The sequence below is a fragment of the Euleptes europaea genome, chromosome 9 (assembly GCF_029931775.1).
Source record: "Euleptes europaea isolate rEulEur1 chromosome 9, rEulEur1.hap1, whole genome shotgun sequence".
Taxonomy (NCBI): Eukaryota; Metazoa; Chordata; class Lepidosauria; order Squamata; family Sphaerodactylidae; genus Euleptes; species Euleptes europaea.
Window position 1 is genome coordinate 44192851 of NC_079320.1, and position 15797 is coordinate 44208647.

Consider the following 15797-nt stretch of genomic DNA (forward strand, 5'->3'; position numbering starts at 1 on the left):
GTTGTGTGGTGCCAGTCACACACTTGCATGGTAGAAAACTCTCAAGGACTTGTGGAGTAGCACCTTTCCCCTGTATCCTCCTCCTCATAGTACTTCTTCTTTCCCTCCTCTTGGCAACCCCCATATCCTCTCCCCTTTCCCTGTCTCATTCTTTCCTTCTCAGCCTTTCACCAACCTACCTTTTATCTGCCTTTCATTTTCAGCTAAATTTATTATTTATATACTTCATGTATATCTCATCTTTCTCCAGAGTGGAGAAAGATGAGATATACATCGTTCTCCTCTTCTTCTTTTATCCACATAACAACCCTGGGAGGTAGGTTGGGCTGAAAGTATGTGATTGGCCCAAAATTACCCAGTAATGAAAATTATTATTGTTTAATAAAATAGACGCCACTCATTTTTTTGAAATAGCTGTCACTTATGAATGTGAATAAGCAATTCCTTATATTCAGGAGGAGAGACTACAAGCATGCTAGAGGCAAGTCATATCTTTTATACCACATACATTACAGTATAGTTGGCTAACAATCTATATATTTGGCTACCTAACAGGCTAAAAGCTTTACCGGCACCCCTACAGGAATTGTGGCATGTGTACTGGCTGAGAAATATTTGGGGAGAAATGGGAAGCCCTGAATTACTTCTCTTTCTCAGGCTAACTTGCACACCAAAAATGCATTTCTTAAGGCTAAATGGGATATAGTTAAGGATGGTGACTGGCTGCTTTATAGGTCAGAATGCTCCCTGAATGACAGCTCTTTCACCTGATGACATAATTGTGAAAATTAATTCTGGCAGTTAAGACAGGAAAGTAGTGACAGATGAGCACATGACTGACATCTGGTGTTTGGGTGGGATGTTAAACATGTGACTTTGAAAGCCCACACCATTTAAACCACTGGTTGTACCAACAAAGGAATAATTTGGTATGTCTGTATGGGACCAACACAGTTATATTCTGAAACTTTCACAAAGAAACATCTCATTAAATAACTTCCTAATAGTTAGATCTTTGCAAATAAAGTGATGTACACAGAAACCATTTCAGAAAGAAAAAATATTAGATTTTCCCCTTAAAACAAATAAACAAATGTTATTTTTGGTGGTCAAACTACTGCTGCTGAAGTCAAGGCCATTTTTAATTGGTTGGATCCAATAAACGTTTTAGGAAATAGAAATAGAAATATAGAAAAAGAAAGAAAGAAAGAAAGAAAGAAAGAAAGAAAGAAAGAAAGAAAGAAAGAAAGAAAGAAAGAAAGAAAGAAAGAAAGAAAGAAAGAAAGAAAGAAAGAAAGAAAGAAAGAGAAAATTCAGTCACAGCATTCACAGTATGTGCTTGTCATGCTGACATCAATAGGTTAGGTAAGTTTAACTATTTGCTATATTGCAGTTGTTAGTTCCTCACTCATTGCCCTTATTCTACAAACCATTCTGCATAATCTCTGTCAACCCCATGTTTTTTAATTATCCCCATTTGGTGTGTTTTGATACCTGGACTGTCTGACTACAATATATTTCTTTGTACCCAAGTCAACACCCTGCATCCTGCTTCAAACCCTCCACAAAACCCACCAGTCTGAATGTTTTCTTGATCCACCAAAGCCTCCCTTTGCCTGCAATTCTCCCTCTTAATTGACCTCTGCCGCACTCTCACACTATCCCTTTTTAAATCCCTATCTTTTTCCTCCTTCAGTTTTGCTCATCAAATATAGATTTGTGGTATCCAGGAAGGTTCCACTTTGAGAACTCCTGAAGGAGGTGATCCTACCTAGTGAATCACCTGTCTGGTGCCTTCCCTTAATGTTGATTCTCAGTTAAAAAAAATAATATTTCCTTCTTTGGCATAAATATTAACGATTGATGAGGTTAACAGTGGTGCTTTGAAAAAGTATAAAATGTAAAATAGAAATGGGGCTGTGGCTCAGTGGCAGAGCATCTGCAATGCATGTGGAAAATCCCAGGTTCAATCCACAGCATCTCCAGCTGAGATCGGTGGTAGGTGATGTAAAAGACCTCTACCTGAGACCCTGGAGAGCTGCTGCAAGCCTCAGTAGACAATACTGACCTTGATGGACCAATGGTCTGATTTGCTATAAGGCAGCTCCATGTGTTCAAATGGCAGTATTCCCTGAATGATCAGGGCTCCTAGTAGTAGTTAGGCTAGAAGACTGTTCTGCTTATATTGATCTTGCCAAAGGAGAGATGAGACTGAGGTATCTTATTCAGGAATGAGAAAGATGCAGAGTTAAGGAGCTGAACCAAGACAAGCTGATTCATTTTAGGAATTCAAAGTCAGTATTGTCTACTCGGACTGACAGTGGCTCTCCAGGGTCTCAGGAAGAGGTCTTTCACATCACCAACTGCCTGGTCCCTTTAAAAGGAGATACCAGAAATTGAACCTGGGACCTTCTGCATACCAAACAGATGCTTACCACTGAGCCACAGCCCCTTCCTAATTCAGAGGGGAGTAAGTAACAAGCTTAGTGAACCAATAAACTAGGAATGAACAATAAAGCTAGACAGTAAGAAAGAAACAGGAAGAACTGAGGCAAGGTGCTGAGTCTGAGCTGTATATAAGGAGCTTTGTTGTCATAGAATCATAGAGTTGGAAGGGACCACCAGGGCCATCAATTCCAACCCCCTGCACAATGCAAGAAATTCACAACTACCTCCCCCTTCCACACCCCTAGTGACCAGAAGATGGCCAAGATGCCCTCCCTCTCATCATCTGCCTAAGGTCACAGAATCAGCATTGCTGACAGATGGCCATCTAACCTCTTCTTAAAAACCTCCAGGGAAGGAGAGCTTACCACATCCCGAGGAAGTCTGTTCCACTGAGAAACCGCTCTAACTGTTAGAAAATTCTTCCTAATGTCTAGACGGAAACTCTTTTGATTTAATTTCAACCCGTTGGTTCTGGTCTGACCTTCTTGAGCAACAGAAAACAACTTGGCACCCTTCTCTATATGACAGCCCTTCAAGTACTTGAACATGGTTATCATAGGACTTGGTCTCCAGACCCCTCACCATCTTTGTTGCCCTTCTCTGGACCCGTTCCAGCTTGTCTACATCTTTCTTAAATTGTGGTGCCCAAAACTGAACACAGTACTCTAGTTGAGGTTTAACCAGAGCAGAGTAAAGCGATACCATCACTTTGTGTGATCTGGACACTATACTTCTGTTGATGCAGCCCAAGACTCCGTTTGCCTTTTTAGTTACAGCATCACACTGCTGACTCATGTTCAGTGTTTGGTCTTTCAAGACCCCAAGATCCTTTTCACACACACTACTGCTCAAACAAGTCTCCCCCATCCTATAATTATGCATTTGATTTTTCCTAAATGCAGAACTTTACATTTGTCTTTGTTGAAGTACATGTTATTAGTTCTAGCCCATTTCTCCAGCCTGTCAAGATCATCCTGCATCTTGGCTCTGTCTTCTACCGTATTTGCTATCCCTCCCAATTTAGTATCATCTGCAAATTTAATAAGCATCCCCTCTATTCCTTCATCCAAATCATTTATAAAGATGTTGAACAACACAGGGCCCAGCACAGATCCCTGAGGAACTCCACTAGTCACTTCTCTCCAAGTGGACGAGGAACCATTAACTAGCACGCTTTGGGTACGATCTGTCAACCAGTTACAGATCCATCTAACAATAATAGGATCTAACCACATTTTCCCAATTTGTCAACTAGAATACTATGTGGAACCTTATCAAAAGCCTTACTGAAATCTAGATAACTATGTCTACAGCATTCCCCTGATCCAGCAAGGTAGTAACTTTCTCAAAAAAGGAGATAATATTAGTCTGACATGACTTATTCTTGAGAAACCCATGCTTTCCAAAGGCTGCTGATAAAAACAAGGTATTTATATGTGAGCAGGGAAAGGTACGTGCACATAAAGCTGCCTTATACTGAACCAGTCCCTTGGTCCATCAAGGTCAGTACTGTCTTCTCAGCATCAGCTCTCCAGGATCTAAGGCAGAGGTCTTCCAGATCACTGACCACCTGAACCTTTTAACTGGAGATGCTCTGCCACTGAGCCTCAGCCCCTGCCCAATCATGTAGGAGAAAAGCAGGCAAGGTCAGGGTTGATGGAGATGCTTAGCACAAAGGACATCTGTGGTCTTCAAGAAAGTTCTAGTTTGAGAACTCTTGCATGGGTGATCCTAGCACATTATTATTCTCAAGATACAAATGCAAAGAAGCCAATATCCCAATAGCAGGACAGATGTAAATGCATTTAAAGTTTTCACTAAGACTCATAAAATACACAAATTAAATGTTAAGCTGTTTGTAGGGAAGAAAGGACTATATAAAGAATAACAAGGATAAGTGCCGAGTTCTACATCTGAGTAACAAAAATGAGGGACATGGATACTGGATGGGGCACCAGTGTGTGTGAACAAGATCTTGGGGTACGGGAGGACTGTAAGTGAAATATGAGGAGCCAGTGTGATGCAGCAACAAAAAAAGCTAATGTGATCTTGGGGTGCATCAACAGAGGCATAACATCCAAATCACAAGATGACATAGTTCCGCTGTACACAGCATTGGTCAGGCTGCACCTAGAGTATTGTGTGCAGCTCTGGAGGCCTCATTTCAAAAAGGATGTGGACAGAATCGAGCGGGTGCAGAGGAGAGCAACAAAGATGATCAGGGGCCTGGAGACCAAGCCCTATGAGGAAAGGCTGAGGGAGTTGGGAATGTTCAGTCTGGAGAAAAGGAGGTTGAGGGGGTGACATGATTGCTCTCTTTCAGTATTTGAAGGGCGTCACTTAGAGGAGGGCAGGGAGCTGCTCCTGTTGGCAGCAGAGGATAGGACTCACAATAATAGGTTTAAATTGCGGGCAGAAAGGTACAAGCTGGATATTAGGAATTTTTTTTTTATAGTAAGAGTTGTTCAACAGTGGAATCAGCTACCTAGGGAGGCAGTGAGCTCCCCCTCACTGGCAGTCTTTAAGCAGAAGCTGGACAAACACCTGTCAGGGATGCTATAGGCTGATCCTGCATTAAGCAGAGGGTTGGACTAGATGGCTTGTATGGCCCCTTCCAACTCTATGATTCTATGAATACACTGCAGTTTTGTTCTCAGATTCACTTACGTGATTAATGTTAGCCAAATCACTCAATCCTTAGTTTTGAAATGAGTGGGGCATTAGAGCAAATCCCATCTTTGCTCTCATATCTTTTCATTAACAATTTATCTATTAGACTGGATAAATTGTGAGAGTAGTATATAGATAAAACACATCTTTTTTGCAGGGTGCTGCTGATTTCTACAAAGCACGCTGAATTTAACACACTTTCCTTGGAAATTTACTTTTATTCAGTAGCAAAGGCAAAAAATAAGAGCAGTACGGTTTCTACACTGACTTTTACAAATTACTACTTCGGGTCGTCCCTCTTTTCCTCCACTCTTTGAAAAATCTCCTACCGTTCTTTTTCCCAGGCAATTTAATGTGTGCTTGGAAAGGGCAATTAAATTGTCAGAATTAAAAAAAAACGTTTTTAACTAGAAGGTAGCCAGAAGTATAGTCATGGGGCTGATATTGATTGTCTGAACAGAGAACATTAGTCTTCAGGTATTTACTCTGCCACCACTACACCAGAGGCTCTTCTTCAAATCAAATCAATCCCTAAAAGAGATGGCTACTGAAATGCACAAATGGGGCTAAGTTTTGCTGTTTTTCTCTCTAGGCCTTACTATACAGTATCTTGGTTTCCAATTGTTTTTTTATCTCTTCTACTTCTGATTGAAAGTTCTCACTGTCTGTGTTCTCTAAGGTATGAGCTATGGGGGGGAACACCTTTCTAAATTAAAGTCCATTGTAAAGTCCATTGCATTCAATGGAAACAGGGCTGCACGTAGCATTTCATTTTGTTTGAATAGTATGTTTGCATATTGTGAGTTCTGTCATAATCCACAATAGTAGTGGTATTTAACAGTGATGCCAGTTGTAAGGCAAAACGTTCTTACAGTTTTATTTACTGCCTGTACCACTTTTTCTTATTGCTGTGCACACTGTAACCCCAGTTCTTCTCTCTCTCCACCCAATAGATGGCTCCAAGTTGGAGCAACTGAAAAAGGGGGGAAAAACCACACACACACACACACACACACACACACAAACAAATAAGCAGAATTTGGAAGGGAAAGGAAACTTTTGTCAATGTTACAAAACAAGTATGCTGCATTGGGAAGACTATCAGACTGATACACATTCCATTAAAGCAGAAACACTTGGAATTAAACCAATGCAGAACCATTGAGCAAAATGGGTCAGAATCCAATTGTCATAAATGGATTGTGGAATGGAGTGTATATAATTGAACTAGAATGCTTTCTAATTGATTATTAAAAAGAAACCGCAGGACAAAAGAACAATTCCACCAAGAATTCTAAGGACAACTTAAAGTGCAGAAGCATAGATTCAAAGGTGGCTCATCAGAATTATCAATAACTGATCATATCTGTATAGGATGTATAGTATGTTATACTAACTTATTATAAAATATGTCAGTGATGTGACCAAATCAGTCCAAATATATTTTTACCCATGTAGAAATAGGGTGCTGGGGTTAGGTATGTTTACATGTTCTTGTTAGGTATGTTTGTAAGTAGGATGGGAGTGTTTGTTTAGATGTGAAAGACCAGAATCCACAGAACCATAACACTAAGGTTAATGGGTAATTTGGACCCCCCCCCCCAAAAAAAACCTTCTTCATGGCAAAACTGTTAATGAAGTCCAATCTCAAAAAAGGGTTTGTGAGGAAGAACAGGGCTCTGATATTTGAGAAGCAGTAGTGAAAAAGCCTCCTAACAGTGCCCTCCTAAGCAGATCTACTCAGAATCCTACTCTACTCAATGGGGCTTACTCCCAGAAAAGTGTTCTTAGGATTGCACAACATGCTGTTAGGGGAGGACTCGGTGGGAAAAATGGCTCTGGCCTGCTCCCCCAAAGGAGGGATGGAGGAAGAAGCAGCCTGCCTGTCCAACAGGAACCATGCACTGTCCTTCTGCCACTGGGCTGGCTTGGCCCATGTTTGGGGGGGGGAGTCCATCGGCCCGCCATAATGGCTAGTCCCCCCTGCATGCAAGTCATTTGCTCACTTTGGAAGCCATTTGTTGAACTGCATTACTTGCTTTTTTATTCTAACGCTTGCTTGTTGCTATTCATAATAATCCCCAGTGTTAGGGGATGATACAAATGCAAATACAGAAATATTTGTCTCAGGAATGCTCTTTTTATGAATCTCAAAGATTGTGTTCATATGGAGGGGCAGATCAAATGAGCAGTTTAACATTGTTGTGCTATTTTGCATATCTAGCGCATAATGTCATTCACCCCCTCAAGGCAAATTATTTACAAAACTGTATTTTAACTGGGGGGGGGTCGTCAACTTGACAAATTTATATAATAATTTCCAAATTATTGAATCTTTTTGTCAGCACCACTCCATAGAACTCAAAAACAAAACCTTCAAAAATTTACACATAATCAAAACTCCAGTAAAATAGTTTCCCACTTCTAGATATGGCAATTAGTAATTAAATCTTTGTGCTTAAAGCAGTCTGTAAAAATATTATGGTGTTCTTTGAAACATAAATGTTTATTATTTAATAGTACTACTATAAGATCATACGCTGCATTTCTTTCTATAAAGATGATTCAGCTATTTTGTTCCATAAAATGTACAGTAAATGCATATTAAAATTTCCAGTCAATAGTTTGTGAAGAGACACTATTGATGTAAGTTAATGTTACAGTTCATTACTGCAAACGTAAGGAATGCAACTGACTGTCTGTTTCACAGAATGGACAAACAGGATTAGTGCGCTGGAAACTCTTTCTACATATACAGCGCAAAAGTTTACAAGGAGGACCAAAGTAGAAGGGGCCAAATTAAACCTGCATCACATCCTTTCCTCTCTCCTTTAGCTAAAGATGTGAGGATTATGGACTATTATTGCAATTACCCCACATTATTGGCCGGTCTTTCTATGGCCATTTGTTTTAAAGGACTTCTGTCACATGTGGCATTATAGTAGCTGACATACTGAAGATGTTTTCTCTAGAAGTGGCTGTTTATGGGTGGCTGCAAGAGGTTAAGGTTGGGCCCAGCCCAATTTTTTTTTTAATTATGAAGAGTCACACAATATTAACATAATTTCTACTAGGCATTAGCCGCTTACCAAAATGGCAGAAATGAATGTATTAATTTGTACCTTGTTTCAAGAAACATTAATTTCTCAAGTGAAATATTATTATCAGCAAAATTAATATCAGTTTTAAACTAATTTCAATGGAATTTGCTCTACCTCCTTATTTAGCTCCCCAGGAAAACCTAAACACATGATGAAGCCGAACTTTAAAGCCATTATAAATGATTGCTTACTGAACTCACAGAGCTTTTATGACTTCAAATTAGAAAATGGAAAACATAGTGTTGTGTTGATAATATTAATGTACTGTAAAACAAAAAAGGGGGAACATAGCTGCTCATAGAATTTAGTCCTCATAGCTGCAAAGTACCTTTGTTCTGTATCACCTCTTAGATTAAAAAAAGAACAAACCCAAAATTCAGAACTGAAAATAGAATGCCTGACAATATAGTTAGGTTTGTACACAGTTTTCCATTTAAACTCAAGATAATTAAAATAATCATTAAGGCTTTCTCACAGGGAAATAGACTCTGGCCACACTGTTATAACACATATAGGAACTTTATCATAGAACTACACCAAAGGGATAAAGGAATCCTCTACCTTTGTCTGCAATCATTGGCAAGTTCAATGCTCTATGCAAAAGACAGATGCATTAGGATATAATTAGGTCTTTAAATGCACAGGTCTGAAATGCAAGGAAGAGAGACTTTTGAATGTGAAACAGACTCACATCCTCTCAGACAAATGAAGCTTGAACCCTCACTGACATACACTGTACCTGCTGCTACTGGCAAGAAGCAGATTTTACACTGACCATGTTCTATGGCTGCTTTTAACGTTGCTTCAGGATGTGTCGATCCAAGGAGGTTATGGACAAATCGTCGCCGGCGCCGCAAGTCATCTTCCCAGTAGTCAAGGCGCCAGAACTCACGAGGACGACTACAATGAAACAGAGGAACCACATATGTTAGCAATTATCAAACAGCATGGTAGCCCTGAATTTCTGCATAAAGCTTTCCTTGTTTTCTCTAGGCTTAAAAAAAAAAATAGCACCCCAAACCCTTTTCTACAATCTTTAACTTAGGTATGTCCTTGAAAATAACAATATCACCTTCCAGTCTGAGGAACCCCTTTCTCTTTTTTTTTCTTTCTTGGAAGGTGAAATGAGCACTAAATACATCATTTTGAAATGAATTGCTGACAGTGTGATCAGTTTCCCCACACTCTAGTGGCATGTGCTCCGATTTCAGCCTCATTGCTGCCTCAGCAGGGCACCTTTCTCAGTGACTGCATTTATAAACCAGAATAGGGAAAAGGCTATTATAAATATGGTATAGCATTACCTATATTAATCAAAGTCTGTCCCCCTTCATTTTTCTTCCTAATTTGTGCCTTTTTGCACAAGGTCAGTAAATCATACATGAATTCTTGGTAGAGAAAGTGTTAACTTTAATGAATACTTCTGTACATGATTATGTATGTGATAATAAAATATTACTCTGTTTAGATGTGCAGGAATTTAATTAAAATAATCTCTTAAAATATTCATTACATTTAGCCCCTGAGGCTTAGAACAACACGAGAAAATACATTTCGATTCCATTTCCTGTTTTTAAACAAACTATTCCAGCATAGTGAAATAGCAATCTATTTTCAAACAAATCAGATTGGATTTCTTTTTTTATGTAGCTGCATTTTTTGCATTTAATTAACAACTACCATGCTATAGTGTGCAATACTGAAGCTGTTTTAAAATTTACATTTAGAAAAAAAGCTTTTTATCACATTTGTTATTTTCCACATTGTATTATTCAAATATGCATAGATCTTTTTAATATGGTCATATATAAATGCCAGATGCTATCTTGTTAGATTATCATGAATGAGTGTGCAGTAAAACTGTATATTAACCATTAAAAACTGCAAACACAACCAACTCAGGTGTGCAATCTTACATTCACTATATATATATATGTGTGTGTGTGTGTGTATACACACACACATGCGTGCACATTATGTAATAAAAAACAAAGCCTACACGGAGATTATTACCAGAGATCAACAACCAGCATCTCCATGCTTCCATTACAAAGTTATAATTTTATTTATAAAAGAATGCTTTTTCAAGACTGATAAACCAAAAATACAAAGTATAATCTCATTTCTTTTACATGAATTAATAATCACTGTATATCTGTCAGCTGACAAATTAAGAGCTCTGATTAATTTATAGATTAGAAATTATTATGAAGACACAATACTGCTAGTTTCTTCCCTCTCTATTTACCAGTCACCTGAAAGAGAAAATATTTCTTGTCAAAGGTTAAGTCAACAGTCTTAGATAATATATGGTATGAAAACAAATATATGCAAAATGTGAATTTTCATTAATGGACCCAATGTGAATATTAAAATACAAAGTCACTTCTTGCATTAATTCCAACATGTATCACTATTTTGCTAATTAATATATTGCTTCTAATTGAGACAGCTTTTTAATTTTCTGTGTCCCATCTACATAAACACATACACAGACTTGAGAGACTTTATTTTCCAAGTAATTCCATAAAAGTTATCTAGAATTGTTCTATACATCAGAAGAAACCCCTACATTGGTTCACAGCATGATTAATAACTTAAAATTCTCCATTAGTGATTACGCCCCCCCACCCAAAAAAAAGACAGAACACAGCCGGCTATGTGTATGCCTTTGATAGTCATAGAGCATAGATAGCCACTTCATCATTCTGCCTTCCTTCATTTATTGGATAAAATTACTATCAAATATCAACTAGGACAGAGTCGTGAATCAGAAACTGTTTCTCATCTTCTTGGGAATGATACAATGAGAGTCTATTCATCAGTATGGCAATCAGCACAAGTAATTAGTTCCCTCGATTGAGATCTCCCAGAAAGCTTATTGTAGTCAGTTTCACAACCATATGACAATGAAAAGGTAATAGAGGCTTCTAAAATTTGTTAACTGCTATTGCCATCAATCGTTTCAGCGGTATGCCCTACAGTATTATGCAAAGATGGTAAATTATTAATTTGTCATCCATTCATCTTTCTACACTTTCGATGTAATTAAATGATGCCATTCTTTTGGTTAAAATAACTACATGTTACGTAACTGTTTTAACATTAGTAAAATTAATGTAATAACATAAGGCATGAAAGTACTAATGGGAAAAATCATCATAGATTTCAAATGTTAACTTTGTACTGAAATTTCCCTATGTGGTGTATTTATTGAAGATGCCTCATATTTGCTTTATTTTAGCACATAATTACAGTTAACTGTAGGATGTGTCTGAAAACATATGGATTAAGAAAAAAAATCTGCCCCTAAACATACAGCCTCATCTCTACAGCACTAGTACAGTAATAAAATAAGATCACCATTGGCTAAGGTATTATTATTATTGTTGTTATTATTATTTGAATGGATAGATCACAACGGGCGAAAACGCATGGTCGCTTTATCCTCCTTTAATCCCTGTTTTAGCCAGGATCGAACGCACATTAGGCAAAACACACACGTTCGATCTTGGTTGAATCCTGGCTGAAACAGGGATTAAAGTAGGATAAAGCGACCATGCGTTTTCGCCCAGCATCTTCATTAGCAGGTCTAGTGCTCTACTAAAAACAAGGAAAGAATTTTAAAGAACTGATAGTACTACATGAAACCACCTTATTCATTTGTTGCCTTTGCAGCAAGGGGCAGACACATAACCTCAACCTTACTGGAACAATAGGACAAGACTGAATTTGACCTCTAGCGTTCAACTAAAGATGGTACCTAGAAACCAAATCAGCTAGACCACACTGCATTCTACTGGGTTGATTATATGGCTATCATTTTTTCTTCTTCTGACACTGTTATAATTTAACAAAATACTGTACATAGAGACTGTTAGAACAGTGCATGAGCAGCAGCTTTTTAAAGGATCCTAAAATGCTAACTACATACCAGTACAGTAACCATCAGTAACTGGCAACATCTGGGCAATTTCTAGTGACCTGTGACTCACATATAGTGTTGCCAGCTCTGGGTTGGGAAATAATTGGAGATTTTGGGCATGGAGCCTGAGGAGGGCGGGGTTTGGGGAGGGGAGGGACTTCAATGCCACAGAATCCAATTGCCAAAGTGGCCATTTTCTCCAGGTGAACTGATCTCTATTGGCTGGAGATCAGTTGTAATAGCGGGGGATCTCCAGCTACTCCCTGGAGGTTGGCAACTCTACTCACATATGTACTCCTCCAATATCACTGTTGGGCAAACTAGCTGAAGTTAAAAGCCCTGGACAAACACATCTGTTGCATGAATGTAAAGGAAAAACTAACAGTGACTTGTAGGGTATGGGAGAGGCACTCACTTCTGGGAAAAGGAAAGGGGCTATTTCTAAGATAACAGCTATGGGGAGACAATTTCTATACAGAGCAAAGGACTGGATGTTATCCAGGAACAATCAAAGGCTACAGTCCAAAAACAAAGCAACAAGCCTATTGGCTCATCATCTCTATGCCTGGCATACTGTGAATGTAATCATCAACCACTGTAATGCACGTTTGCACAGAATCAAGGCCCAGACTGAATAGTTTTAAAATCACCCTCTCCACACTCCCTACACACTAAATTAATTATACAGAAAGAAGGAAGGTATAAACAATGATGTTAAAAGTGTCTCGCAATGGTTGAACAACCATCATTAATAAATCACATGGTAGAGTCCTGCAATACCAGTTTCTTTCAGAATTGATTTTCCTTTGCAGTATATGGGAGGGGCAACGGCTAAAGCTGTGCAGAGAGAAAAGGAATTTATGAGAGCGGGCAACAAAAATGCAGGCCTCCCAAATCATGAAGTGGATGGCTTAGACCACCATTTACTTTGAGTCATGTAAAACATCTAAACACAACCAAAATTTTATGGCTTTTATGAAGAGGGACCAAACCAAGCTAACATTTCACGGAAGTGAGTTCAATCTTAAATGAATGAATGCAGCAGTGTCTGCTATAAAAAACTAGTTTAAAAGGCAAAAAAAAAAAAAACACCAACAACCTATCTATGCGAAGGGTAATTTTGCCAAATATAAAACCAGACAGAAAGTACAGCGCAGTAGCCTTAATAAACCACATGCTGTAATGAAAACAGGAGACTAGTCTGGAGCTCATTTCACAAGATGCCTGTTCAAAAGAAAAACATCTCTTGTTTCCTGGGCTGGAGGTTAAATACATCATGCAGGTAAAATGTTTGCTTATGCCTGGTCATGAGTGTGAGTTTTTGGGCCGTTGAGGAAAGTGCCTGACTGACAGCTCTAGAAGCCGAAGCTATTAATTATGCTTGTAGGTGTTCATGTTGTGATGATCACCTTTTCAAAATGTTACGCTCTGGCCTGTTTGAAATCATCAGAACAAATGCCTAAGGGGCAAACTAGATGTTCTGGTGGCACAACTTGCGTGTTACAATGAAGGCTGTGCCAATATCCTATGAAGTAGGGTGCTTTAGTGGATCATTTATAACAGGGGTGTCGAACTCAATTGTTATAAGAGCCGGATATGACATAAATGTCACTTCGTCAGGCCGAACTGTGCCTCACCAGACCATATCGAGATTGGGGTGTGTGGGTGGCTGCCTTGGAGGGCTCGCAGGCCGGATAAGAGCTCTCAAGGGGCCGGATATGGCCTGCAGGCCTCATGTTTGATATCCCTTATTTATAAGATACAGAATGGGTGGGCAGAAGGGGGATACTGAACCCAGGGCCCTCTGAACTGCCTTCTTCACAGCTGTTTTATTTTGAGTAGGGATTATTTGGAGTCTGATGGGGTGGGGACTTGAAAGAAAAAGGACAACAAGGGAGGCATGAGCGTAACACATGCATCATATCATCATTGTCCAGTTTGGCTCAAACAAAGAACCCCCAAAACAGAATATGGCCAAGTCAGAACACAGTGCAAGTAAAGTCAAAGCCAAGTAGCTTAAATCAAAGCACTTTAAGGAACATCTAAGATCCAGAGTTTCAGATAAGGTATAGATGTATACCAATTGTCTGTTTTTTCCCTTGTGATAGAAGGGCAAATGTTGTTTCTGTCTGCTTCAACAAAAGCACTTTATCTAGAGACTGGGAAGCAATACTGCTGTTCAGCCACATCAGTTGTAATTGTGAAACAGATGCAGATAATATTGGTTGGCTTTATTTATTTTACAAAATATATACCTCACGTTTCTGCCCTCATAAGGATCACCAAGGCAGCTAACAAATTAAAACATACGTAATAAAATCACATTTAAGAACCATTTAAAACTCATCATTAAAACAATTAAAACTATAGTTTTAGTGACACAAAGTAGATAATTGGCACCTGGCAAGGTATACTCAGCCAACTCTGGCATCAAGTATAAGGATAAGGCTTACTAAGCAGGGTAGCCTAATACTTCAGTGTAAAGGGGACTAAAGTGGCCCCGACGCTGCCTGTTTAATCCTTAATATGACATTGATCTATGTAGAGGATAAAGCTAAGATCTGGCTGATCTGGCATGAACAAGATCAACTTTAAACGTATCACTGTCAGCCTTCTCCTTTCCTCCACCCCACTACCCCAGACAATATTTCGTACCCCATAATACCAAACCACATTTCTTCACGTGGTCACCTCACCTCTGCACCAAAAGGCCCAGGCTAACAAAAAGTCACAGTTACGACTTTGTGCTATGAACACATGTATTGTTTGAGTCACTGCACTGGTTTACAGGATCAGGTATGACCTTATACATGTTTACTGAGTAGTAAATCCCACTGAATACATACTTCCTGGTTAAACATGTTTAGGACTGAGCCTTAGGATTTTCAAAATATGCCAGCAAAACACATGTTTGATTATCAGTTGCTGTTTTCAAAACTGTTAACAGTAGCAGAAATTAATCATGACAGTAAAAATAAACACTCCAATTGCTTTTATAAATTTGAAGCAACATCCCACAAAGGCTGTAACACTTCAAAATTTTAAGCCTAAGCGTTTTTCCTTATATCCAGCTGACATCAGCTACTGTAAAAATTTAAAATTCTAACTAGGTCAACTACAAACTAAATAAATGGCTTGCCTGCCCTCCTTCAGCAAAAGTGTTATGCACTTGATTTTAAATTGAAAGATAAAAGTGATCAAGTTCCAGCAAGGCTTTACTTTCGGCATAAATCTAGATGAAATAACATCTAGGTATTAGAGGGCATCATGAGATAAAGCATTCTGTTCTGTCTCATGAACTGAAATGCATTGTGCCTTCATGCAGATAGAGATGGAGAATACTAACTAAAACCTCTACCATTTATCAAACAGTAGCCATAAATAAAGTACAAGCTCCCCATCTCTGTACCATCTTAATGGAAAAAACTGTTTCTGATAGTAAAATATTTTCTAATCTTCACATATTTCTTTTAGTGAAGCTTCAGAAAACATTAACTTCAATGAAGAACTGCATATAATTATGCTGAAACAGATTTTCATGCCTACTAATTTACGTAGTATCTTTCGGGTAGTCACAGTATTTAACAGAAGCTATAGTAAAGATGTTATATGCCTTACAGGGATATGAGTCTGATAACAACAGTCACACACAT

At 38.7% G+C, this 15797-nt stretch overlaps 1 protein-coding gene across 2 annotated transcripts in view; it reads right to left on the reverse strand.

Moving 5' to 3' along the window:
* The window catches only part of LRBA (LPS responsive beige-like anchor protein), a 445808-nt gene that overhangs the window by 200119 nt on the left and 229892 nt on the right, over window positions 1-15797 (reverse strand). For both annotated transcript variants that reach the window (XM_056855892.1, XM_056855891.1), the window contains one exon: window positions 8995-9119. In XM_056855892.1, coding sequence (XP_056711870.1) covers window positions 8995-9119 — 125 coding nt within the window. The remainder of the gene's footprint in view (window positions 1-8994; window positions 9120-15797) is intronic.